Below are 24,612 nucleotides of genomic sequence, written 5' to 3'. Positions count from 1 at the left end.
AGTCAACAGGTTTACTCACTTAAGTCAACTAATCGCTTAAAAAGGAACAGCTCTACTCACTGTATTGAGTCAACAGGTTTACTCACTTAAGTCAACTAATCGCTTAAAAAGGAACAGGTTCACTCAAGTCAACTAATGGCTTTAAAAACAACAGGTTTACTCACTTAAATCAACTAATCGCTTAAAAAGGAACAGCTCTACTCACTGTATTGAGTCAACAGGTTTACTCACTTAAGTCAACTAATCGCTTAAAAAGGAACAGGTTTACTCAAGTCAACTAATGGCTTTAAAAACAACAGGTTTACTCACTTAAATCAACTAATCGCTTAAAAAGGAACAGCTCTACTCACTGTATTAAGTCAACAGGTTTACTCACTTAAGTCAACTAATCGCTTAAAAAGGAACAGGTTTACTCAAGTCAACTAATGGCTTTAAAAACAACAGGTTTACTCACTTAAGTCAACTAATCGCTTAAAAAGCAACAGGTTTACTCACTGTTTTAAGTCAACAGGTTTACTCACTTAAGTCAACTAATCGCTTAAAAAGGAACAGGTTTACTCAAGTCAACTAATGGCTTTAAAAACAACAGGTTTACTCACTTAAGTCAACTAATCGCTTAAAAAGGAACAGGTTTACTCACTGTATTAAGTCAACAGGTTTACTCACTCAAGTAAAGTCAACTAATGGCTTTAAAAGCAACAGGTTTACTCACTTTATTAAATAATTATTAACAGGTTTACTCAAAGTAAAAATCAACTCATCGGTTAAAAGCAACATGTTTAAATCACTATTCATGGCAAACTCATGGCTTTTACAGGGCATGATCTTTAATATGAAGACGTTCATCTGGATTCTTAATCATTTGATTTTTTTCTTCAAGTTGAATCTGTGTGGTTTTGGATTCGGTGTTTGTTTTTAATTGTTTTGACAGTTTTGAACGAGAGTTAATGTAAACTATGCTAACACTAAACTTTGCTCTGGTTGACACTGGATGTGTTCAGCTAAGTCTGATAAAACTTTAATCATTAGTTCATCATTTATTAAGGAATTATTAACATCCAAATTCATACATGATAACATTAGTTAATGCACTGTGAACTAACAATGAACAACTTTTTCCATAACCAACATGAGCACAAACACTGTCATGAATGTATTGTTCATTGTTTATTCATATGCATTAAACAGTGTTGTAGTATAGGGTTGCATTAGTAAGTGCTGCTACCAACCTAAGTGTTACCAACTAATTTAAGAAATGCAAAACAATAAATAACCTTCCACCGAGCGCAGCACATTAAAACAAGCAGAGGGAGACAGGCGGGATTCATCACTCATCCGCATTGGGAAAGTTTGGGGGTCGATGGGCTTGGATTGACCCCCCACTGAACTAAAGCAGAGGGTGGAGAGAGAAAAGCGCAACCGGAGGGAGTGTGTGAAAGAGAGAAAGAGGACCTTCTGACAGGAGTGTTTAGTTATGAAAACAAAAGTATTGTAACAGATGGCACCCTGGAAACCTCATAACAGCGGATTGGAACGAGCCGGCGTAGCTTATCGGCGAATAACCTCACACACACACACACACTTGGATATATAAGATCTCACCAGGAGGGTCCAACACCCAGTAGATTTCAGCTTTGGAGTCTAAATCTTTCAACAAACATCCTTACCAGCCCTTAAAGGCACGTATTTGTGTTGAAGACCAACCGGGGAGGTTCCTGAAACATTCAAGCACCAGGTGGATGCACTTCTTGTTGCAAGCTTAAAAATGGAAGCAGAGCCTTTGGGAATGTTTCTGGACAATGCATCAGTTCTGGATGTGGATAGAGGAATAATCAACAACGTTTACATCCAGCAACACTTTGATGCTTTCAGTGTCACCATTGCCGTGCTGTATTTAGCAGTATGCATTGTGGGACTGTCTGGAAACTCGCTGGTCATCATTGCGATTTTGAAACTGGATAAAATGTCTTCGGCGACCACGGTGTATATATTCAATCTGGCGTTGGCTGATGGACTCTTCATGGTCGGACTGCCGTTCATCGCTATACAGAACTTCCAAGACCAATGGGTTTTCGGAGGTGCGGTTTGCAAGCTGGTTATGATTCTGGATGGCATCAATCAATTCACAAGTGTTTTCTGCTTGACAGTGATGAGCGTTGACCGATATATGGCGCTGGTGGATCCGTTACGCTTTGCACGTTGGCGAACGCCAAAAAGAGCCAAGATTATCGCCACATTGATGTGGTTCATCTCTTTATTTCCCGTTCTTCCAATGGCGATTCACTTTTCTGCAGATTACGGATTGTGCACTGTTGACCCTCATGTTGCGTCTGACTCTTGGTGGTTGGCTTTTCTCAGCTACACATTCGTGTTAGGCTTCGCTCTACCGTTCACAATAATGATCGTGTTTTACACGGCGCTCGTCGTGACTTTAAGAAACGCCAGGCAAACTTCAGCATCTCTGGAGAATCACCACTTGGAGAAACAAGTCACCAAAATGGTAGTGGCGGTGGTTTTGGTGTTTGGCGTCTGCTGGTTGCCGTTTTACGTCTTCAACTTCTGCTCGCTGCACCAAATGGACCTGGTTCTGGATTTCACCCGTGGATTTGAGTTTGTGGTGTTGCTGTCGTACTCTTGGAGCTGCGCCAATCCTATATTATACGCATGTTTGTCGGAAACGTTTCGGAGGCATTTCCGTGCCCTCCTGTGTCCTCATAAAAGCTCCCCGACGCCCTGCGAAAGAGACACTGAAGGCTACGTTCTGCACGACACCAACACACCAGGAGTTAGCGTGCTAGCGTAATGCATTTGTTTTAATTTCGTGAATCGGAAGCACCAGTCTTATGCTGCGTTCTTCACAATTCCTTCATGCTCTCCCAACACATTTATTACGTTAAAGTAATTGTTTTAACAAACTGAAGTATAAAACAGTTAAGCCGTTCAAAAAAATCTGCAAGAATAGGGTTGACTCAGCGCATTAAATAAGTAGAGCAACAGAAATCTTTTTTTTTTTTTTTTTTTTGTGCGTGTATATATTTTGGAAAATTCTAATATGTGAAAATACAAGTAGATTATAGTAATAGCGATGAATCATTCTATAGTAAAGTGTATTGTATTTACACAAAAGACATTTGTTGTTTGTTCAAGCTACTTACTTAAAATGAGCTTAAACAATTATGTAGGGGTTTTAACTTAATTGTTTCATGTTCATTACACTTAAATTTGTAAATATTAATCAATTAACTAAATTCCTTTGTTGTCTCAACACAAATCAATTGTGTGGAACACTTATTTTTCTACTACTGCATACTGTACACTGTAAAAAGCGATTAGTAACCTTACTTTAAAAGAAACAAATTGTCCACTTATTTATGAGTAAATCCATTGTACACTCAAAAAATGACTTTTGTTGCTCATTTAAACCAATTTGAAATTAGTTTTAAAACAATTTAGTTCAATTTAATTAAGTTTTTTGTTTGGGACAACTTAATTGTTTCATGTTCAATCCACTTAAATTTTGTAAAAAGCGATTAAGTTAACTGAATCAATACATGTTGGGACAATGTGAAGGAATTGTGTGGAACCCAGCATTTTTTACAGTGCAACTTGGAACAGTTTAGTTGACTGAGCTTAATTTCCATAATTATGCAAATAATTCATTCACAATTTTATTACAATGACTTCATTCATTTTCATTAAAAGTCAACTAACCACTTTAAAAGCACTGGGATCACTCACTTTAAAGTAGAGCAAAATAGTCACAATTTTACAGTGTACTATAGTTTTTACTACAGTAAACTGCTGTATTGTAGTTTTCTACACTTATGGTGTATTTTACAACAGCTACTATAGTTCTTAGTGTAGTTTATATTATAGTTCTGTTTATATTACTATAGTGGTTGTTTTACCATAGCGACTGTAGAATCACCACAACAAATTAAAAACTATAGTTGTTGTTACCGTAGCAACTATAGAATCACCACAACAGATTAATTACTATAGTTCGTTACCATAGCAACTGTAGAATCAACAACAGATTAATTACTGAAGCTAGTGTTACCATAGCAACAACAGAATAATCACACCAGATTAATGACTATAGCTGTGTTACCTTATCAACTATAGAAATCAGAACAGATCAATTACTATAGTTGGTGTATTACCATAGCAACTGTAGAATTACCGCAACAGATTAACTACTATAGTTAGTGTTACCATTACAACTGTAGAATCACTGCAACAGATTAACTACTATAGTTCGTGTTACCATAGCAACAACAGAATAACCACACCACATTGACTATAGTCCTTGTGTTACTATAGCAACTATAGAAATTGCCACAAGAGATCAATTACTATAGTTGGTGTATTACCATAGCAACTGTAGAATTACCGCAACAGATTAACTACTATAGTACTTGTGTTACCATAGCAACAACAGAATAACCACACCACATTGACTGTAGTCCTTGTGTTACCATAGCAACTATAGAATGACCACAACAAATTACTATAGCACTTTTGTTACCATAGCAACTATAGAATCATCACAACAGATTAAAGTAATTTACTATTGTATGGTAGTATTTACTATAAATTACTGTAATTTTTTTATATATATAAAAGGTGAATGGAGTTAAAATTTTTGAATTTTCTTTTAAGCCAAAGATCATTGGAATTTTAAGTAAAGTTCATCTTCCGTGAAGAAATTATGTAAATGTCCTGAATTGTTTATTATTAAAATGATCTCTTTTAAACAACTTTAAAATGCATTTTTTCAAGATTGCAGATCTTCAAATAGTTGTATCTCAGCCAAATATGTGTCCCAACAAGTCATACGTCACAGTAAAGCTTATTTATTCAGCGTTCAGATAAAGCATCTCAATCTCCAGACTCTTACGACTGGTTTCATGCTCCGGGATCACATATTTCTGCAGTGTTTGTGTTGCAATGCTCTCCCTAACATATATAAACATAAAACACTTCCTTCCTATACCACATTAGTGTAGTGCACTACAGAGTACAGGCCTGTGAGGTTTTGCTTCAGAGCAAAAAAAAGAAATGCATGAGCAGACGGAGGCTTGATAAGTGGCGGATCCATATCTCACCCTCTACGGTGCTTTTTTTCACCACAAAGGCAAAGTTGGTTTCCACGTTAAAGCAAGGGTCCGTGTTGTAGGGATGATTATGCAATTCTGCCATCCCGTCAGACGAATTGTGGACTTGGGAATGATGTCACGGTTGTCATGGCATCCGGCTTGAACCAAATATTTGAGGAAATCGTGTGACTGTTGCCAAATGACAGATGAATAAGGAATGCGGTTTTGTGAATTTGTTTGAAAACGGTTGATGTATTAGATGTTAATAATGGCCACGGGTTTAAATCAGCATGTGTTTCCATGAGTCCAATGACAAACTGTGTATACAGCTATGGAAAACATGTACTGTAGAGAGACTGCTTAAGAACACTTAACTTCTGATTTATGGGACTAGTTGTGGATCTAATAATGACGTTAAATGAAAACATGCCTTTTTTTATTTTGTTGCAAAATAAAAGCTCTAAATGATCACATTTTTATATTATAATTAGAATAAAATGCTATTAGTATTTTACAGAAGACATCAACAGCTCAAACATCACTTCAGAGAAATATTGTTTTTATACTCTAATTTGTTTATATATATGGTATATGGATCAAATTGTTTGACTGAATAGTATTTTAGTGGGTGAGTTTTGTAAATCAGGGTAATAATGTACTATATTTATGCATAGGAAGTCATAAAATAGGATTCCTTCTAAAGTAAAGGGGACAAGTTCAGTTTTATGTTACTCCATTATTGTTTTGATGCTTGAATACCCATTTTTGCGTTTATTTCATGTTTAATTCAAACATTGTTAATAAATAACCAACAGCAATATAAATGCATGAGGATTAATGTATATAAAGATGATCTACACAGGGTAAAGTCTTTTTTTGTTTATTTTTGTATTTTCCCACCATTCTTTGTAAACATCATGCTTCTAAAAGTTTTTGCTTGTTTGTGATGTGTTATTTTCCAACTCGTGTTGTTTTTTGCATTTTGTTTTGTTTAGTTTTTGGCTTTTTTGTTTCATTTATTTTTGATTGTTTTTTGCATTTAGTTTTTTTTCGGATTTTGTTTATTTATTTTTTTTTTGTTTTTGCATTTTGTTTTATTTTAGTTGTTTTTGCATTTTTTTCATTTTGTTGTTTCATTTTTTGCGTTTTGGTTAGTCACTTGCATTTTATTTGTGTTTTTTGTTTTCTTTTTGCATTTTGTTTTCTTTTTTGCATTTTGTTTTGTTTAGTTTTGCGTTTTTTTTTCAATTTTTGCATCGTTTTTTTTTTTGTTTTCATTAGTTTTTTGCATTTAGTTTATGTTTTTGCATTTTGTTTTGTTTAGTTTTTTGCGTTTTGGTTTGTCTCTTGCATTTTGTTTTGTTTTATTGTTTGTTGGTTTGTGCGTTTTATTTTAGTTTGTTTGGTTTAGATTTTAGCGTTTTGTTTTAGCATTTTTTTTAGTTTGTTTGCTGGTTTTTGTTTTTTGTGTTGTTTTTTTGTTTTGTTTTTTGCTTTTGGCATTTTGTTTCGTTTAGGTTTTGTTTTGTTTTATTGTTTGTTGGTTTTTGTGTGTTTTTTTGTTTTTGTTTTGCAGTTTGAGTTATTTGCATTTTATTGTTTTGCTGTATGTTCTTTATGTTCTTTATATTGTTTATTTTGTGTTTTGTTTTTGTCTTTATTTTTGTTTAGCTTTGTGTTTTGTTTTTTTATTGTGTGTGTCTTTTTTTGTTTGTTTTGTTCTGTTTTGAGAAACCTATGTGCCAAAAAACTGAAGATAAGTTCAGATTTTGCTATCTGAAGCATATCAAAAATTTGTAAAAACAAAAAAACAAATAAATAAATTCAGTGTTTTGGGTTTAAGTGTATCATCAAAATAAATGTCAATATTTTTAACCAGCATTGTACTGCATAGAATATTTGCACCTATAAACATCTCCAAAAATATACTACTTTACACACATGTAAATGATCATCAATGATAAACAAATAAAAAGCACAGCTTATGACAAAGTGTGTCATTCTCTTTGTTCAAGGAAGCATTATTAAAATATGTATGAATTTTCAGAGCACATCCTACCAAACGGGTTTTATGTGGAGGTTGTCAAAAGTTTTCAGATTAAAGAGGCATTTTTAGCTGCTTCTGTTTTAAAATGCATAAATGTACAACCTCTGCAGAGAAAAACAAATCTATCATCTGCATGAAGTCTGACTTGAGCTGGTTATTATTATCCTGACAGAGCTGAAGGTTTGCGAGAAAATGCCCACAGCAGGTCTTTGCTCACATCTGGCCCACATTTGAAACAAATGTGCTCTTTTTGAAGCAGTTTTATAGGCAGCCAAGGTGCAATACAAGCCCATAACATACCTTTCTCTATTCCCTACATGCATGACTGCAGGAAAGCCTGTGGTACTATGTTCTCAACCTTTTTAATCAGCAAAATATGAGCATGCACTGTAAAAAATAGCTGTTTTATGCATTTTGTAAATTTTTATTTATGGTTTTGAATAGTATTATGGGATATTGATCTTTATTGCAACAACTTATAACCTTGAAAAGTTGGAAAATGTGGCTTTTATGAACATCTTTAATAGTTTAAAGTGATTTATTGTCTGGGTTGCTGTTGTATGTTACACTACAAACACCTTGTAATAAACTGTACAGTATATTCTGTTATTCCACACACTTATTTCTCTACATATTATTTCTTATACATTATATTATTCACTAAAATGTCAATAAAAGTCACTTTATTAAAGTGTAGTGTTGAATTTTCAGCATCGAAAGTCGACAGAGCAAAGCTCAACATCCCATAATGCAATTCACAACTGTAAATAACTAACTAACTGTAAATAATATACTGTAAATTTTTACAGTAAGCATGCATGGTTGCTTTAATTTAGAGCAACCATGCATGCATTCTGTACATAATTTAAAGCAACCATGCATGCATAATGTAAATGATTTATTTTCAGTATGCATGCATGGTTGCTTTGAATCAAATTAACCCTTGAACCATTGAGTCCATTAAACTTACATAATGTTAAACCGACTTAAAACAGCTTGTGTAACTTGAAGTTAGAATATTATTAACTTAGTTTAATAAGTTAGAATGAATTAAAAACACATGCTGTCATGACTAATTGTTCATATTATCGTTTATTGTGTACGTGTTTAAATGCACAGAGGAAAATGACTGCCCATGCCCACACAAAAAGCATAAATAAAAGCAGACAGGATTAGATTACTTACACTAAACATGCTTCATTCCCATGCACAAATATAGAAAAATAGAGTGTCTAGTGGCTCTGTGATGAATATGATTGTCAAAAATTCATACCTCTGATATAAAACAGATGGAAAGTGAGCTTAAAAACATCTTCCAAATTACTATTTAGATATAAAATTAGAAGGATCACAGCGAGTCTCACGCACATCATGTACCGAAGCCATCTTAAAGAGCCTCTCTCAGGAGGTTATAAGATCACGTCTCTCCTTATTTATTCATTCATTCATTTTCCTTCAGCTTAGTTTCTTTTTTATTCGGGATCTCCACAGTAGAATGAACCGCCAGCTATTCCAGCATATGTTTAATGCAGCGGAAGTCTTTCCAGGCGCAATCCAGTTTTGGGAAACACCCATACACACTACACTCTCAGAAATAAAGATACGCAAGGGGTCACTGGGGTGGTACCTTTTTAAAAAGGTACACATTTGTAAATTAAGGGTCCATATTGGTGTGTATGTATTACTAAAACATACAAGGTATTTATCAATTCCAAAAAAAATTTAAAGAGGAACACTTTTGTACTTTAGGTACTAATATGTACCCTTGAGGTATTAATATGGACCTTTTAGGAACAAATGTGCACCTTTTGAAAAGGTACCACCCCAGTGACAGCTCACATACCTTTATTTCTGAGAGTGTTCAGCCAATTTAGTTTATACCATTCACTTACGGTATGTTTTACGTCATCTACATAACATATGTGTGTAAAAAATGTTTAATATATAATGTGGTTAATTTAGGATAACTTAAGAAAAGGGTCTCAATTTACTTACATTCTAGCCTAAATAGTGGTTTTCATTTGCACATTACATTACAAAATAGGAATAACTTTAGTATGATTGGGATTTTTTCCCTAATAGTCTAAAATGCAATATATATGTACAATACTGTAAAAATCAACCCAGGCTCAGTATGGATATGTACCCCTATATACATTTCTGGAGATCGCAATGTCCCAGGAGGAACATTTTTTTGCAGTTTTTGTTTTTCACGATCCACCAGAGGCCGCTGTGTACACTTTCAAATCTCAAGTTTCATATTTAATTTTTTGCCTTTTGTTTTTGCTTTATGGAACCATTCTTTTTAGACTCGAACCACGTCGTTGTGGTCAACTCTTCTCTGCATCTCAAGTCTGCTGACGTATGTGGCGAGCCACTGGGCAAACTGGTAACAGCAAAAAAGCAGTCCACACAGAGGTAACAGGTCAGCTGATAGCGGGGAAAAGAGAAGCCGTGCGCGACATCAAACTGCCCCATGGCCTTTATCTTAAAGACGAAATGCAACTGGACATACTTCTGGCTATATAATTTGCGCTCTCCAGAAATGTATTCAGGGTACATATTTCACAGCAAGTCTGTGTGGGTATGAAAATATTATAAAACTTGTAAAAATTATATACAGATTAAAGTAAATTAATTTTAGAGTTTTATAAATGTAATAATTAAATATGCATAAAAAAAATAAATACAAATTATATATATATATATATATATATATATATATATATATATATATGTGTGTGTATGTATGCATGTATGCATGTATGTATGTGTGTGCGTGCGTGCGTGCGTGCATGCATGCGTGTATGTGTGTATGTGCAATTCCAGCGTTATGATGTGACTAGCAGTAAAAACTCAACATAAATTTACATAAAGCATTTGTTAACATTTTATTAAAACTTTTGTTTGTATTTTCCAGAACAACTGACCACAGAGTTAAGTGATCCGAAAAATATCAATCTGCAAACGTTTTGTACTTTAAATGAAGAAAATAAACATGCGTTATGGATGTGACAAAAAAAAAAAAAAAAAAAAAAAAAAAAAGGTTTACAACATGCCTTGTAGAAATTCTGTGAATTAAACAGCAGAAACCAAAAGAAACCATGATCATCAAAAGAAGAGTCGGCTCTCTATAAAACAAACATGGTTGGTTTTATTTTATTTATTATTTTCACATTTATGAGGAAAAGGTGTCGTTATGGATGTGAAATTGCCACTAGTGTGGCTTTGGTAAATCAAATAGAATAGTTTAAAAACATTGACAGATGCACTTCAGTATTTCCAAAGTACAGTAAAATACTTGCTTTCCAAAACACCCAAGAAACAGTTTCTGTATTTTGGTGAAAACTTAAACCCGACATTGGATTAATTTTTTTAATTTGATTTAAATGATACATTTTAACCCAATAACTTTGGAAAAAAATGGGGGTAATGGCGCAATATTTCTTCTCTTTCGTTAAGTTAAACATGTCTGGAAAAAAAATGCCAACATTGATTTTGTTAATTTATGCACAAAAAAAAAACTCTAAATTATCACACTTTTTAAGAATTGTCAGTAGTTTACAAAAACAAAAACTAAGTTTTAGTCAAACACAGCTATAAATCAAGTTAAAATAATCACTTATATGCAGGGCCGGACTTCACCAATGAGCGAGGCAAGCAGCTGCTTAGGGCCCCGGGGAATTAGGAGGCCCGACCAATGCCAAGAATTACTAATCATATAGTTCTTTATAGCTTTTCTATCATATTTTGTAATATCTAGCAAGAAGGTCACTGGTTCGAGTGCCAGCTGGGCCAGTTGGTGTTTCTATGTGGAGTTTGCATGCTCTTCCTCTTGGCGTGGGTTTCCTCCGGGTGCTCCGGTTTCCCCCACTGTCCAAACAAATGCACTATATGGGGATTGATTAACTAAACTGGTCGTAGTGCACTGAAAAAAAAAGTGTTGCATGCAGAACTGTTGCAAACAATTTATGTGTTGAATTTAAACAAACAAGTTTAACAATGTTCAACTTCATTTGTTTGTTTAAATTCAGCCCAAATAAATTGTTTACAACCACTCAGCGGAAAAAAATTGAGTAAATCAAAGGAATCACCTTTGAATAGTTTTCAGTTTGCACGCGTATGGGTATGAGTGTTTCTGATGCAGCTGAAAGGGAATCCTCTGTGTAAACATATGCTGGAATAGTTGGCAGTTCATTCCACTGTGGCGACCCCTGATTAATTAAAGGACTAAGTCGAAGGAAAATGAGTGAAAGCAAATCTACAGAGAAAAAACATCTATAGAGAGAGAGAATGTTTCGAGCTTCAATGCTCGGGCCCCAAACGCGGTATTGCTTAGGGCCTCCTAATCACCAAGTCCATCCCTGCTTGACACTAAAATCCTAGTGCTGGTTGTTTGTTTTTCTGTTCTTAATACATTTCATTTGCCATCAATCCTTTTGAATGTAGTCTAAACACGACATCTGAGCATTTTAAACAACAAAAACTGTCCTCCAGTTCATCTGTCACTTTTATAGCGCTGATGACCCACGCTTTCATTCAACCTTTGCCTCTGAGCTTTAAAAAACACCCTTAAAACTTCTCTAATCATCCATCATCAGTATTATCACAGTGTCTATGAACTTTAATTGGACCCTTGGGAATCGCGCGTCAAGCTTGCTTTATAATGTATAGTTCTGTCACATATCAGGAATATAATGAATAGGTTAGTTAGTCTCCCGAGACACTGATTCATGAGCATATGGGCTTTATTAAAATCACAACAGGGGCTTAGAGAGGATAAGAGGAGGATTCAAGTGTTTCATTTGGCATGTGTCTAATTTTTTACAACTGCAATATGTTAAAATGGGTTATTTTTAAAGCAGGAGACAGACATTGGGATTTACATTTCTCCTATAATGAGATTTATCTAATTCTTAAATAAATGTAGAGCGGGGCTTGATTTTGTTTATTGTTCATTTGTTATTGGAGGGAGTTTAGGGAGGAGTGCACAGGTATTATCATAAGCACTTCAATATCGCATAATGAATAGTTTCCTATTTTTATTTCATAAATAATTTATAAACATTATATTAACCACTCAATATTGCAAAATTAAGAATTTTCCATTTTATTTCATAAATACAATATATTTACTGCAATATGGCAAAATGAAGAATTTACTACTTTTTATTTATAAATAAAAGCAAAAATACATTATATTTACTGCAATATGGCAAAATGAAGAATTTACTACTTTTAATTTAAATAAAAGCAAAAATACATTATAACTACTGCAATATGGCAAAATGAAGAATTTTCTATTTTTATTTCACAAATATATTATAACCACTGCAATATTCCAAAATGAGAAATTTACTTTTTTTATTTTATAAATAAAGCATAAATACATTATAATAATCACTGCAATACTGGAAATTGAAAATTTTCCCATTTTTTATTTCATAAAGAAATTATAATAACCACTGCAAAATTGCAAATTTAGATTTTATTTGCCATTTTTTTATTTCATGGTGACTTAAAATAAGTGTTTATCAGATGCATTTGTATTTAGATTTTAGTTAGTTTTGTATTTTCTTATGAAAAATGTATAAACAGACTAACAGAATATTATAGAAATGTTGTTGTGTTTTTTTACGTTGTAACAGCACAAGTTACAAAATCGTAATATTTAATTTTATTTACTTAAATACATTATTATTATTGTTGCTACTACTACTAGAATGATTTTATTTCCTTAACATTTTATTTGATGGCATTTAAAAGGATCTTTTTCTGACCTTTTCTGTTGTAAAAAACAAACAAAAAACATGATAAAAGGATAATAAAAATATTTTAAATATACAAATATTTGACCGTATTAACACTGAATTACATTCAAGCTGGACTAATTACATATTTTCCACTGTAGCTGAGGTCAAGAAAAATATTAACGATACTGGCATAAAACCATTAAGGAATATTAACACTATTCATTTATTTTCATTCGGCTTAATCCCTTTATTTATCAGAGGTCGCCACAGAGGAGTAACCCACCAACTTATCCAGCATATGTTTTACACAGCGAATGCCCCTCTAGCTGCAACCCAGTACTGGGAAACACCCATACACACACACATACATTATACATTACGGCCAATTTAGTTAATCAGTTCCCCTATAGCGCATGTGTTTGGGGGAAACCGGAGCACCCGGAGGAAACCCACACCAACAAAGGGAGAACATGCAAACTCCACAAAGAAATGCCAACTGGCTCAGCCGGGACTCGAACCAGCAACCTTCTTGCTGTGAGGCGATCAGCCTGACACTTTCTTTTAATAAGAAATTAATAAATTGATTCTGTTCAACTAAAATAAATTGTCAGGAAAATCTTTGTGACAATCATAAAGGCAGTTTAATGTAATGTTGACTCATAAAGCTAAGTAAAATCTAAAGTTTGCTAATTATGATCATATTTATGACAGGTTATGCAGTCTTACTATCATCAAGTTGACATGGCACAAAATACGGACACGTATTGACATTTCTTTACATCAAGCTGTCATCATGAAGACATTTAAAATGACAAATCAAAATGTTTAATTATGAGCTTTATTTTTGTGACAAAGTGGCTTTCTGATGAGGTTTCAATCAATCACGAATATACATCTAAATACAAATGAAATATTAAAATATATATAATGAATAAAATATATAAAAATACACCCAGTGTATGAGCTCTAGAAACTAAGGATTTTATGATCTTGAAGGAGAATGTGGCTGTAATTTGTGCCATCATATTAAATACTGAAAAGTCTGAGTTTTTATAAAGATTTCCACATTTAAACTTTAAAAATGTGAGAAAATTATTACAAATAAATCATGATGAGGTTTCCAAGAAACAATGTAGCCTAAGAAAAAAAGAAGAAATGAAATGATGCTGTTCATTCACAACGAAGGGGCAAAAACTGCCTGAAGAAACACAGAAATGCTTTCTTTACTAATGCACAATGCTCTGTCTTTATACAGAACACCATCCTATTAAAGCTACAAGGATTTTTCCCATGTCAGCTTTAACACAATAGCTTTCCTTTGACTATTGTTTTCTTTCCTCTTGAATCTGAATGTAATTTAAAACAGCATTTCTCAGAACAGTACAGATCTAAAGCTTCAAAACTTGCTGATATCTGAAGTTTAGATTTAATGCCTTTAAAACATCCCCACATTTATAGTAAATAGTGTTGTGAACAATAATTCAATAAAATTCATCTTAATTTCAATAACACTTACAACGTAGATCGTGTCAAACAGCAAAACAACAGCAAAAAACAAAAGCAGCTACAGAATCGCCACAGCAGATTAATTAAGATGTGACACCATAGTAACCATAAAATCGCCTCAGATTAATTAGGATAGTTGTGTTACCATAGCAACTGAAGATTCACCACAGATTAATTACGATAGTTGTGTTACCATAGCAACTGTAGAATCACCACAACAGATTATTCACGATAGTTGTTACCAAAGCAACTATAGAATTGCCACAATAGAATAACTATAGTTGTTGTTACCATAGCAACAATAGAACCACAACAGATCAATTACTATAGTTGTTGTAACCATAGCAACTATAAAATTCCCCCAGATTAATTATGATAGTTGTTACCATGGCAACCATAAAATGACTACAACAGATTAAAAGTGATAGTTGTTACCATAGCAACTGTAGAATCACCACAACAGATTAATTACAATAGTTGTTACCACAGCAACAACAGAATCACCATCACAGATTAATTACTATAGTTCTTGTTACCATAGCAACTAGTCACCACAACAGATTAATTACTACAGCTGCCGTGTTACCATATTAACTATAGAATCACCAACCGATTAATTACCATAGTTGTTACTATAGCAACTATAGAATCACCACAACAGATTAACTAAGACAGTTGTTGCCATGGCAACTATAGAATCGCCACATAAGATTAATAGTGACAGCTGTTACCATAGCAACTGGTAACAACAACTATCATAATCTGCCGTGGTGATTCTACATCGCAACTACAGAATCACCACAACAGATTATTTACTATAGTTGTTGTCACCATAGCAACTACAAAATCACAGCCACAGTTCAATTACTATAGTTGTTCTGTTACCATAGTAACTACAGAATCACCACAACGAATCAATTACTATAGTTGTGTTACCATAGCGACTGTAGAATCACCACAACAGATTAATAGTGATAACTGTTACCATAGCAACTGGTGACAACTATCATAATCGGTCGTGGTGATTCTACAACAACTACAGAATCACCACAACAGGATTAATTCAAGTACTTTACTATACTTGTACTATACTGTACTATAATACAATTCATAAACACAACAGCATTTATATTGAATGGCTTGTGTTTTTATGTGGGCATTCGTTTACATCATTAATCATTTTGACTTGATTTACACTTTTTTTCTTCAAGTGGCGTCTGTTTATTGTCATTGCTGCAGTTTACCTTTCATCAAGGCTTTTCCTGACTGATCTGCCATTGACCTTTAACCCCATATATTCTCAGTTTCAGCTCTTGTTGACAAAGCGCTGTCAGAGGTGAAGGCCCACTAGTGTGTTCACTTATCTTCAATCACAAAGGAGGATTTCAATTCTCTTAAAGGGCTCCTGTTACGCTTTTATTCATTTTTCAATGTTAATAAGCATGTATTGTGTATGTTTGTGCTTAAAGATCTACAAAAGTTACAGATCTCAAAGATGATAACAAAAGAGAGATTTAGTAAATAAAAATGGACTAGTGTTGTTTGTCAGACTTTGTGATGTTACATTTCTTTGCTTCATCAGGAGCCACAGGAATTGATTTGGACTTGTCTTTATTTATTCTCAAAAATGGGTAACCACTCACTTTCATTATATGATTCACCAAACACCATGGTTTCAGCTAAAATAATATGTATTGTTCTATTTAAGAAACAAAAAAAGAAAAAGAAAAAAAAAAAAAGTCCCCTACATCTTGATGACCCGGGGGTAAAATGAGTAATAAATCCTTTTTGGGTGAACTGTCCCTTTGTGCTCCAGTTTCCCCCACAGTCCAAACACATGCGCTATAAGGGAATTGAATAAGCTAAATTGGCCGTAGTGTATGAGTGTGTGTGAGAGTTCCAGCTGGAAGGGCATCCGCTGCATTAAACGTATGCTGGAATAATTGCTGGTTCAATCCACTGTGGCAACCCCTGATGAATAAAGGGTATTAGCTAAAGGAAAATGAATGAAACAATGAATATCTGACGATCTGTTGTATTGTTGTTTGCTTGCTTTTGCATCTTTAAGAAACATATGCTGGAATAGTTGGGGGTTCATTCCACTGTGGCAAACCCTGATGAATAAAGGGCCTAAGCCGAAGGAAAATGAATGAATGAATATCTGATGATCTGTTGTTTGCTTGCTTTTGTATCTTTAAGAAACATATGCTGGAATAGTTGGCGGTTCATTCCACTGTGGCAACCCCTGAAGAATAAATGGTCTAAGCCGAGAGAAAATGAATGAATACATGTTGTATTATTGTTTACTTTTGTATCTTTAAGAAACATATGCTGGAATAGTTGGCGGTTCATTCCACTGTGGCAACCTCTAATGAATAAAGGATTTAAGCCAAACAAAAATAAATGAATGAATGAATGAATGAATGAATGAATATCTGATGATCTGTTATATTGTTGTTTGCTTGCTTATGTATCTTTAGGAAACATATGCTGGAATAGTTGTGGGTTCATTCCACTGTGGCGACCCCTGATGAATGAAGGGTTTAAGCCAAAGGAAAATGAATGAATGAATGAATGAATATCTGACGAGCTGTTGCATCGTTGTTTGCTTGCTTTTGTATCTTCAAGAAACGTATGCTGGAATAGTTGGTAGTTCATTGCACTGTGGCGACCCCTGATGAATAAAGGGTTTAAGCCAAAGGAAAATGAATGAATGAATATATCTGACGATCTGTTGCATTGTTGTTTGCTTGCTTTTGTATCTTTAAAAAATATATGCTGGAATAGTTGGGGGTTCATTCCACTGTGGCAACCTCTGATGAATAAAGGGTCTAGGCCGAGGGAAAATGTATGAATGAATGAATATCTGACAATCTGTTATATTGTTGTTTGCTTGCTTTTGTATATTTAAGAAACATGCTGGAATAGTTGTAGGTTCATTCCACTGTGGCGACCCCTGATGAATGAAGGGTCTAAGCCAAAGGATAATGAATGAACAAAATGAATGAATGATTATCTGATGAGCTGTTGCATTGTTGTTTGTTTGCTTGCTTTTGTATCTTTAAGAAACACAATGCAAATTGGTCTAGCGTTGACGCAGTCATCTGTTTGACCAGTCAGCCAAGGTCAGCTTCTGCACTTAGTGGATTTGGAACCGATTCAATAGTGAAATAGATTTGAACTCATGCACTCGCCTGTGAGCAAACATGGTAGTACGCACACTTCAGCAGACTGCAGGGATTGTCTGGATCAACATCTTCGGTTTATGTAGCCTGATGGGGGACGGTCACCTGGCAAATAATCCCAGATATGAGCATCATGTGTTAAAGGATAATTTATAGAATGTTTTCTTTTCGCCATCAGCATTCATGAATGTCGTTTGAATTTATGAGCGCAAGGTTACCATAGATATGCAAATTGCATAACTTTTATTGGTGTCCGATTCAAGTTAACTCACAGCGCTGCACATGCGCATTGAAATGTCATTTCACTTTTATTCTTATTCATTTAGCTGTAAAAATTGACAATAAAAAGGTAATTTTAATTGTATTTTCAATAGGAAAATTATTTTTAGTGACAGTATTAATTTTTTATTAAAAGGGAGACAGCTGGAGAGCCACATATTTTTGTTCAAAGAGCCACTTGTGGCTCCCGAGCTACAGGTTCCCTTCCCCTGTTTTACACTGTTGATGCCCTTTCATTTGATACCAATAAAAAGCCCCTTGGTTCAACCAAGACTCGAACCTGCAACCTTCTTGCTGTGAGGCAACCATGCTAACCACTTTGCCACAAAGTTTAAAGTCAAGTAAAAAAAAAAAAATAGTAAATTCATGTGAACAAATTCATTCCTCAAAGCAAATTAAATTGATAAACAACCTCAAGAGATCACAACTATCACTTTTTATTCATTTTCCTTCAGCTTAGTCCCTTTATTCATCAGGGGTAGTCACAGCGGAATGAACCACCAACTTATCCAGCATATGTTTCTTAAAGATACAAAAGCAAGCAAACAACAACAATACAAGAGATCGTCAGTCCATTCATTCATTCATTTTCCTGCGGCTTAGACCCTTTATTCATCAGGGGTCGTCACAGCGGAATGAACCGCCAACTTATCCAGCATATGTTTTACACAGCGGATACCTTCCCAGATGCAACCCAGTACTGGGAAACACCCATACACTATCACATGCACACACACATTTATGCGCTATGGCCAATTTAGTTGATCAATTCCCCTATAGCGCATGTGTTTGGACTGTGGGGGAAACCAGAGCACCCGGAGGAAACCCACACACACAGGGAGAACATGCAGACTTTTAGCATCACAGAAATGGCAACTGACCAAGACGAGGCTCAAACCAGTAACCTTCTTACCGTGAGGTAACAGTGCTAACCATTAGCCGCACAATCTTTTTTTAGCAATAAAATTTATAGATAACTGTATCTTCCCAACACTGCTCAAAAATAAAGGCTGAAATTGTCTGTTTTCACACAGAACAACCCGTTTCAGTTCCCCAAAGAACCCGTAATGTATGAAGCATATTTCTATTATGTGAAGAACATTTGAATCATCTAAAAATCCTTATTCCAACATAAAGACCTCCTCTGGAATTGAAAGGTTTGATGTAAATGTTAAAAGTTCATCATGGAGCCACTGATGCCAAAAAAGATCCTTTATTTTTAAGAGTCTATGGAGAAAATGAATGGAGGTTTTACTGCGCTCTCTCCACAGCTCCTGTTGCCATAGAAGCAGTGTGTGCTTAAGGGTTGCACATGGTCACTGGCTGGTCCAGCCTGAATTATGAGCTTCATTTGAGCACAAGAACCAAAATTCATGGCTTAGCTCATGCATGTCAGTATTTGTAGTTGATTTTAAACATTTTAAAGCAGGGATGTCAAACTGCAGCCCTGCATAGTTTAGTTGCAACCCTGCTCCAATACACATACCTGTAGGTTTCCAACAAGCCTGAAGGACTTCTTTCGATCAGGTGCGTTTAATTAGTATTGGAACTAAACTGTGTTGAAAACAGAGTGGAGTTTGACACGCGTTTTAAAAAAGTATAGTTCACCCTAAAATAAAGATGTACCCACTATTTATTATTTACAAGTGGTTCCAAACCTTAATGAGTTTCTTTATTATGTTGAACATGAACAAATAGATTTAGACGAAAGCTGGAAGCTGGTAACCATCTATAGGAGAAACAAATACAAGTCAATGCTTATCGGTTTCAAAATATACTATGGTGTAGGTTAAAAGTACAATCTGAGAATGTATGCAAGCTTGTCACGGGGGTGATACCTTTTCATAAGGTACACATTTCTACTTGAAAGGTTCAAATTGGTACCTCAAAGATATATATTAGTACCAAAAAATGAATAGGAACACTTTTGTACTTTTTAGGTACTAATTGGTACCCTTGAGGTATTAATATGGACCTTTTAGGTACACATTTGTACCTTTTTGTAATGTACTACCCCTGTGAGAGCTCTCATACCTTTATTTCTGAGAGTGTATAAAGAAACGAGGGCTGTGCGATAAAATGGGTATCAATATTTATTACACTGAACACCGTTGTCAATATCAATAAAAAAAAAGATTCAGTATGTTGTTTCGGTATTAAGGCTATAGTTTTATTAAAATGTGGCTGCTGTGCGTGCACCTTGGAAGCAATGCCAATAAGCTTGGGGTGTAAGTTTGTCATTTCCAATGGAGGCGCGTGACTTGCATGACGCACGAATGTTGTGCAAGCAGTGCATATGTGACGTGTGCGCATTTTCCAGCCGCACCTACTTTAGAACTTTTCAAATGCCGCGAGCACAACGCAATACATGAAAGTAGAACTAAAAAATCTGCTTCACACTTTGTATGGAATATATACATTTCAATAATAACAGCAGACCAATTACCTCAGACAAACACAGCACATCCAAACACTGCAGCGCTTTACTTTTCTCCATAAACTTGTATCAGAGCTGCAGCAATGGTTTGTTCATTTGCCACCCTCTGAAAAAAAAACAGTTGATGTCAGGCCCGGATTGGCTAATCGGGAGGACCGGGAGAATTCCCAGTGGGCCAGTCCGTTTTTTGGCTACGAGGGCTGGTGTCTCTAGCTCCAGACTCTGTTGCTCTCACCAGTTGCATTTTTCATTCATTCATTTATTTATTTGACCATAGCCTCATTTTTTTATTCATTATTTTGCCGCAGCTCCGCTCTTATTTATCGTCTTGCAGCCTCGTGAGCAAGATGCAGCCTGCAGGTTAATGATGGTGCAACTCAGCTGAGTTACTACACTGAGAAAAGCTGTTGTGGTCCAGTGGTCAGCACGTTGCGTTACGATGTTACAACCTCATCTGAGTAAATTTATTTATTTTATTTTATAGTTAAAACATAATACTGTTAGGGTTGTTGAACATTTGAAGTTCTAAAGCAGCTGTTTTCTTGAAAAAGACGTGATAGTGCCATTAGAAACTGACCTTATTTTAATATAATCAGTCGTGAACTGAGGTGGGCCGGTCTAAGGCTTGAAACTCCAGGGCTGAAATGGAGTCCCACTCTGGCCCTGGTTGATGGTAGCCTAGTTACAGAATAATGGCAGCGGAGCGCATTGAAAATGGTGAAGGAAACCACACACTCGCACTTGTCACTTCAGGTCAGAATAACAACACAATCGAAAATGAGTGCCGTATAGCAGCAGTGAGGAGATTGTAAATATAAAGAGATGCAAGGATGTCACCAGAGTGGCTTTTTGGTTTCTTTTCTTGTGCATACCAGCCACCAGCTCCCCATCTGAAGGATTTTTTTTTTTTTTTTAGCATAGTGAAAATTGGTTATTCACAATTTGTAATGTTGCGGTGTGCATTTGAATAATGGTGGCTGGCTCCTTTACTTGAAAGCTCAGATTTAATTATCATAATTTGTGTTGTTGACAGAGTTTGAGGTTTACTGTTTCATTATTATCCACAGCTTAAAGTTTGCTTTGATTGTTCAGCGTTTCCACTTTACTATTGCGAACAATGTGAACATTTTGTTCAAGTTTAAGAGTCTCTAACAATTATGTTTGTTTTAATATAAAGAGATCAGATGTTTAATATAAATATGTTTGGTTTTGGCTTTTAAAACTACTAATGAATGTGTATGGATGTTTCCCACAGATGGGTTGCGGCTGGAAGGGCTTTCGCTGCGTAAAACCGGGACTGGATAAATTGGCAGTTCATTCCGCTGTGGCGATCCCGGATTAATAAAGGGACTAGGCCGCAATGAAAATTAATGAATGAATATTAAAATGCATTTGCCTCAATGTTGGTAAATTAAAATAAAGTGGTTTAAAAAATCCTAATATATCTAAATGTGTTGTTAAATTAGTCAATTAATTAAATATTCAATTTATACTAAACGATATGAAACATGATAAAAAAATTTTTTTGCAGTATCGCCCAGCCCTAAAAGAAACTTAAACCGGTTTGTAACAAGTGAACAGTGAGTAAATAATGGCATTTCAGTTGAGCAGTCCTTTTAAGTAGCCTAATATTTGAGATTGGCATCACAGTGGCGTAGTGAGTAGCACGATCACCTCACAGCAAGAAGGTCACTGGTTTGAGCCTCGGCTGGGTCAGGTGGCATTTCTGTGAGGAGTTTACATGTTCTCCCCGTGTTGGTGTGGGTTTCCTCTGGGTGCTCCGGTTTACCCCACAAGTCAAAAGACAGGTGAATTGCGTAAGCTAAATTGTGAATGAGTGTGCATGGTTGTTTCCCAGTGATGGGTTGCAGCTGGAAGGGCATTTGCTGTGTAAAAACATGCTGGATTAGTTGGCAGATTGTTAAACTGTGGCAACCCCAGATTAATAAAGAGACCAAGCTGAAAAGAAAATGAATGAATGAATATTTGAGACTTCAGATGAGCCCATTCAGAGACTTACACAAAATAGATTCCAGGAAGTGTTGCAAATTTGACCACCAAGTAAATAGACTTTCCTCGAAAGGGATACCAATTAACACAGAAATGGCAGATTTGTAGGTCCTGTAACCACCAGATGGTTGGTTATGCTAACAAAAACATGTTGCAGATTTTTCCTCACAGCTCGTTTTCAGTAAAAGTGCAAGTATTGAGTTCAACAAGAAGTCATGTTTCCATAGCATCGCTTTTATTCCTCATGAACGTGATTCCGCATGAATTCACATGCGTGTATTTTAATCTAATCTAATTTTAAACGTTGTTAGGGATTCACATAAATAATTATTCTGACCCCTGACATACTCCCGTGTGCTTATCAAGACCACACAGCAAAAAAACAACTGAATATAGCCTTTCACGTCGTGTAGATTAATGCATGTCGTTCGGTATAAATGAGGGAGGGTGGAAAGCGCGCACTCGATCGGCTGATCAGTAGCTCCATCTGCACGCAGCGCGAGAAGCTGCAGTCTGAGATCACCTCACTGATATTATCCCGCTCTAACTGAAAACACCAAAGGAATTCGAATGTCGCGTTCCAAAAATTCGTTCCCGTGACTTCAAATAGAGCTCTTTGAAGTTTGGAATGCGTCGTTCGATTTTTAAATCTTATTTTTGAATATCTTCCGGAGAACTAACGGTCATTTGTTATCCGGGGAGAACTGCCGGTGTCCTGACGCACAGACGGACACGCGCGCGAGCTTATCAGGAGGTGTCAAATAATACTGTCGTGTATTCCAACTCGGATTTCGCACTCGCTCGCACACTTTTGAGGTAATATTATGGTGGTCGATGGAAGTATGTGAAGCTGTCATATTCCAGGAATGGATCTCCAGAGGTGTCCCATAACTACAGGTAAATCACTGAAGTGAAAGACCCATCAATACTCGTCTTTCACGACATTTTAATTACCTTGTCAGCTCTCTTATTTGTGATTATTTTAACTTTTTAACGTGTAAACCAACAGTAAATGCGTGTATTTATACGTATTGGGTTATTAATAGCATGTTTAGGGTAAATAGTTGGCAGATGATGTCAAAAATAGATTTTTTTCTCAAAATTCTTGGTATAAAATAATTGCTATAATAATCATAATATTAATATGTAATAGTAATACAAATAATTATACTAATCATTAATAATTTGTTCATTTAGACATGCCGTTTACAAGCTGGAAATCCTAAAGTATGGCTACTGTGAAATAAATAAATTATTAATAATTAAAAGACCACTAGGCAATTCTGACCTTAATTTCGTTTTTGGTAAACTAATGTTGTCATTTATAGATTTTAAATTAGTTTTTGGCAATAAATAGTAAAAGAAGCTATGTTATGAGATGTCCATTCATTTTCAGACAGCACAATATTAATGTCCCAACTTCAGAATGGTTAAATTAATATTTGCTGCATAGAATAACTCTGATTTATGCTGTACTTTAAGAATTCCAGCTTGTAAATGACATGTCCTAATGAACAAATTATTGATGATTAGTATTATATTATAAGTATTACGATTATTATAGCAACAACAATCCTGATCAATTGTTGCTACATAAAAAAAATCAAATTAACAACTACTTTCTATTTATCTATTATTATTATTATTATTAATTGTTTTTTTTGCAATAGCTCTTCTGAGATTTATTTTTATTTTTGCATTAAATGGTAAATTTAAAGTATTTGCTGCAGGAAATAACCCTGTTTTTTTTTTTTTTTTTTTTAAATCACAGGAACTAAACGCATCCATTTCCATTTAGTATTAAATTAATTTATTATATTTTTCACAATAGTTGTACTTTAGGATTTCTAGCTTGTAAATGACATGTCCAAATGAACAAATTATCGATGATTAGTATTAGGTGTATTCCATAATATGGTTATTATAGCAACAACAACCCAGACCAATTGTTATGTTACTTAAAGCAAATTACCAACTGTTTTATAGTTATTTATTATTAATTTATCATTTTTTTCACAACAGCTGTACTTTGAGATTTTCTATTTATTTATATTTTTGCATTAAATAAAAAAAAGATGCCATGTTCTGAGACATATATACATTTTCAGACAGCACAATACCAATGTCCTAACTTCAGAACAGTTAATAAATATTTACTGCATGAAATAACCCAGATTTTTTTAATCACAGCAAATTAACATCCATTTCTATTTAGTATTAAATTTATTTATATATATATATATATATATATATATATATATATATATATATATATATATATATATATATATATATA

General features: G+C 34.7%; 3 protein-coding genes across 17 annotated transcripts in view; 2 read left to right on the top strand and 1 right to left on the bottom strand.

Annotated features, from left to right (window-relative positions):
- The window catches only part of slc39a11 (solute carrier family 39 member 11), a 224,005-nt gene that overhangs the window by 176,491 nt on the left and 22,902 nt on the right, over window positions 1-24,612 (bottom strand). The gene's annotated exons all lie outside the window — the stretch shown is intronic.
- On the top strand, window positions 1,471-7,828 carry LOC100333697 (somatostatin receptor type 2). The gene has a single exon (XM_073918045.1). The coding sequence runs from the start codon at window positions 1,766-1,768 to the stop codon at window positions 2,801-2,803; it is 1,038 nt and encodes a 345-aa protein (XP_073774146.1). The 5' UTR covers window positions 1,471-1,765; the 3' UTR covers window positions 2,804-7,828.
- sstr2a (somatostatin receptor 2a) overlaps window positions 23,103-24,612 on the top strand; it is a 10,594-nt gene continuing 9,084 nt past the window's right edge. The window contains exon 1 of the mRNA XM_005170121.6: window positions 23,103-23,213. The gene's annotated coding sequence lies outside the window, so the exon portion shown is untranslated. The remainder of the gene's footprint in view (window positions 23,214-24,612) is intronic.

Source organism: Danio rerio, chromosome 12 (assembly GCF_049306965.1).
Source record: "Danio rerio strain Tuebingen ecotype United States chromosome 12, GRCz12tu, whole genome shotgun sequence".
Taxonomy (NCBI): Eukaryota; Metazoa; Chordata; class Actinopteri; order Cypriniformes; family Danionidae; genus Danio; species Danio rerio.
The sequence above is the reverse complement of the archived record's forward strand: the minus strand, read 5'-3'. Positions and strand labels throughout refer to the sequence as shown.

What these genes read in the sequence shown, in the direction of transcription:
- LOC100333697 (XM_073918045.1), top strand. Translation starts at nt 1,766, where the DNA reads ATGGAAGCAGAGCCTTTGGGAATGTTTCTGGACAATGCATCAGTTCTG.